Here is a 552-nt window from a genome sequence, read left to right on the forward strand (position 1 = left end):
TAGCAACAACATAAGAACATTAGTAACAACAACAACAACAACAAGGACAACAGCAACAACGGCAATAAACACAAAGCCAACGACAGCAACAGCAACAACACAACAACAACAACAACAGCAACAACAACAACAACAGCAACAGCAGCACAACAACAGCAACAACAACAAGAACAAAGACGACAGCAACAGCGGCAACAACGACAAAAACAACCTCATCGTTAAGTACAACAACAATGGCAACGCAACAACAGCAGCAACAACAACAATGACAACCACAACTTTTGCAACCAGAGAATTCAGGTTTTATTTTAATTTAATTTATTCCAATATTATTTTATTTTTGTTTATTTCAATTTTTCTCAAACAAATTTATTGGATATTTTATTATTCTTTATCAATCGGATATTTTAAAAATAAAAAAAAAGCATATGTTTTGAATAGAAGGCATTTCATATTTGAACTTAATATTTTATTTTAAGTTATGATGACAATTGATTCCAAACAAAAAAAAAAATGGGTTGATGGAGGGGGAAACAAAATAAAGTTTTGGTT

At 31.3% G+C, this 552-nt stretch overlaps 1 protein-coding gene across 1 annotated transcript; it reads left to right on the top strand.

Moving 5' to 3' along the window:
• Positions 1-3: 3 nt before the first annotated feature.
• LOAG_15932 (hypothetical protein) lies at positions 4-222 on the top strand (the record flags this gene model as incomplete). The annotated part of the gene is made up of 1 exon (XM_003151421.1): positions 4-222. A coding segment is annotated over one exon (219 nt), but the record flags the coding sequence as incomplete, so codon positions are not given.
• Positions 223-552: the final 330 nt, after the last annotated feature.

Source organism: Loa loa (genome assembly GCF_000183805.2).
Source record: "Loa loa unplaced genomic scaffold supercont3.3235, whole genome shotgun sequence".
Taxonomy (NCBI): Eukaryota; Metazoa; Nematoda; class Chromadorea; order Rhabditida; family Onchocercidae; genus Loa; species Loa loa.